We start from the raw sequence: 2,794 nt of genomic DNA, 5'->3' as shown, positions 1-2,794 counted from the left end.
GATTGGCCTTGAAGTACTTGCTACTTCACTATACAATGGTTGGCCTTGAAGTACTTGCTACTTCACTATTCAATGATTGGCATTAAAGTACTTACTACTCCACTATACAATGATTGGCCTTGAAGTACTTGCTACTTCACTATACAATGTTTGGCATTGAAGTACTTGCTACTTCACCATACAATGATTGGCCTTGAAGAACTTGCTACTTCACTATAGAATGATTGGCCTTAAGTACTTGCGCATTTAATTTTGGTCAAGTAAGAAATTACTTAGACCAACATTGTAAAGAGCCGACGAAAATAAAAAATGCTGCAGACACACCTTTTCCAGTTTAACTAGAAGGCCGTTGCTGATGTGCTCTTCCTCTTGTTCCAAGGACACAATCAATGACTCCTTCTCCTTCTTGAGTTGTTCGATTTTTCTCAACAGAGTGTTGATGATCAACTCGCCTCCTTCCTCATCTGTCACCTGGAAATGAGCAAATTCGATCAATCGTGGATATGAGCATATGTACGCAAACGGCTTCATGGTTCGTGCACAGGGGAGGGGATACGAAACCACACATGGTTATGGAATCACTCGCGATGCAAAGGTTTATATCCAAAATAGATTTAAACACACACCAGCTGCCATCACACGAGTGTGGGCAGTGATGGGGGCAATGGAATTACACGGAATACACCTCTACATACGCTATTGGCACAAGCACCAAATAAGGGGTATCACTCAGCAATGGACATACACGAATTCATTCTGATTATTCTTACGCTTTAGAAATGTACACATATGTACAGCAAGCTACAAGATTTGTATTGAGAGATACCTACATTCAATATTGTAAAATTACTCAAATAGTGCATGCTCACGAACTGTGATAGACATTCAACCGAAGCGGAAAAATGAATCCCAAAGCTCACGTTTCCAATAAACTACAACAAAAAATCTCATCAATCAACAATACTGCGACAATACTGCGCGGGTCAACTCAATGCGGATAACTCAGCATCCAGCCCACCTTCTGTTGGGTATAATAAGACTTCATGAGATATAACAAGACACTCATGAGATATGATAATAAACTCATGAGATATATTAAGACACCCATGAGATATAACAAGACACCCATGAGATATAATAATAAACTCATGAGATATATTAAGACACTCATGAGATATAATAAGACATCCATGAGATATATAAAGACACTCATGAGATATAATGACACCTATGAGATATATTAAGACACTCATGAGATATATAACGACACTCATGAGATATAATAGGACACCCATGAGATATAATAATAAACTCATGAGATATATTAAGACACTCATGAGATATATTAAGACATCCATGAGATATATAAAGACACTCATGAGATATAACAAGACACCCATGATATATATTAAGACACTCATGAGGCATATAACGACACTCATGAGATATAATAGGACACCCATGAGATATATTAAGACAGAGATATATTAAGACACTCATGAGATATATTAAGTCACTCATGATATATAACAAGACACCCATGAGGTATTTTAAGACACTCATGAGATATAATAAGACAATCATGAGATATATTAAGACACCCAAAGTACCATGGAATTGTAACACGAACGCTACTTTCTACAGCATATCGCCCCAAGTATCCACACCTCGATTTTTTTATCTGAACCCCAGAGTCGCTAAACAAGAATGTGGATTAGGACACCTTCAACTGCACACACTGCGAATTTAAGCAGTGGGTTTGTCACTGTGTGGGTTGTTTCTTGAGTACGTGTTCAACACTCGGGTGTAATTGGTGTAAATGTAGATGCCCGAGCTAAGTAGAAGTGTTCTCTCTGCCGAATAAATATAACAAAAACAAAATCAATAGACACTATTGTTGGACATGCTGCAGTGCTGCAATCAAGATTGACTTTATATTGATGCAAACGGTATCAATTAAGCACAGCCACACACGGACATGCAAACCTTCTATCCTGTCGCATGACGGTACACGGTCATATCTTCGCACTCAGTTGTTCAATGCACGTGATCCAATAGAGAAAGAAAGTAAAGTAGAACGGGCAAAGCATCGTCACAGTGAACACTTTCTCAACAAAATATTAACAAACGAAATATTAACAAACAAACAAAATATTAACAAACAAATATTAACCAACACACGCAGCGAGCAGCTTACCACCGCGGGAGTAGCCTTCTTCAAGAACGACAGCTCCTCATCTCGTGCAGCGACTTTGATCCGTTCATTCTCCAACTGGCAATTGAGGGCAGGTTCATGCATGAACAGAATAAGTATGTCATTCGTGTTCGGAAACTTACAACATGAAAATCAAAGTAGAACACTGTGATGGTTATGAATTTGAATATGTAAACAGGATATCACAGAACTAAACTTCCATATGCACTTCGTACTATGCGTTTTGATTGAGTTAGTAGCATCTAGTTAAATTCAACAAAAAATAGTGAGTAAGGTAAGCAAACACTGAAGCAATGGAAAAGCCGCGTTGTAACTCTCTGTTTTAGGGTTTTAGGGTTTACTTGAAATGTCATCATATATATACACGCATATATATATATATATATATGCATATCTACATATATGTATATATATATATATATATATATATATGATATGTGTGTTTGTGTGTAGTGTGAGTGTATTATATTATATATATATTTATATATATATGTATATATAAATATATATATATATATAATATGTATATATATATATTTATATATATATATATATATACAACACACACACACACACACA

General features: G+C 36.2%; 1 protein-coding gene across 1 annotated transcript in view; it reads right to left on the bottom strand.

Annotated features, from left to right (window-relative positions):
• SARC_08661 (hypothetical protein) overlaps positions 1-2,299 on the bottom strand; it is a gene marked incomplete at its 5' end in the record, with an annotated part of 7,982 nt that extends 5,683 nt beyond the window's left edge. The window contains 2 exons of the mRNA XM_014297354.1: positions 325-471; positions 2,198-2,299. Coding sequence (XP_014152829.1) covers positions 325-471; positions 2,198-2,299 — 249 coding nt within the window. The remainder of the gene's footprint in view (positions 1-324; positions 472-2,197) is intronic.
• Between the last annotated feature and the right edge of the window lie 495 nt (positions 2,300-2,794).

The sequence above is a fragment of the Sphaeroforma arctica genome (genome assembly GCF_001186125.1).
Source record: "Sphaeroforma arctica JP610 unplaced genomic scaffold supercont1.799, whole genome shotgun sequence".
NCBI classification, from domain to species: domain Eukaryota; class Ichthyosporea; order Ichthyophonida; genus Sphaeroforma; species Sphaeroforma arctica.
This window is presented reverse-complemented; position numbering and strand designations above follow the sequence as displayed.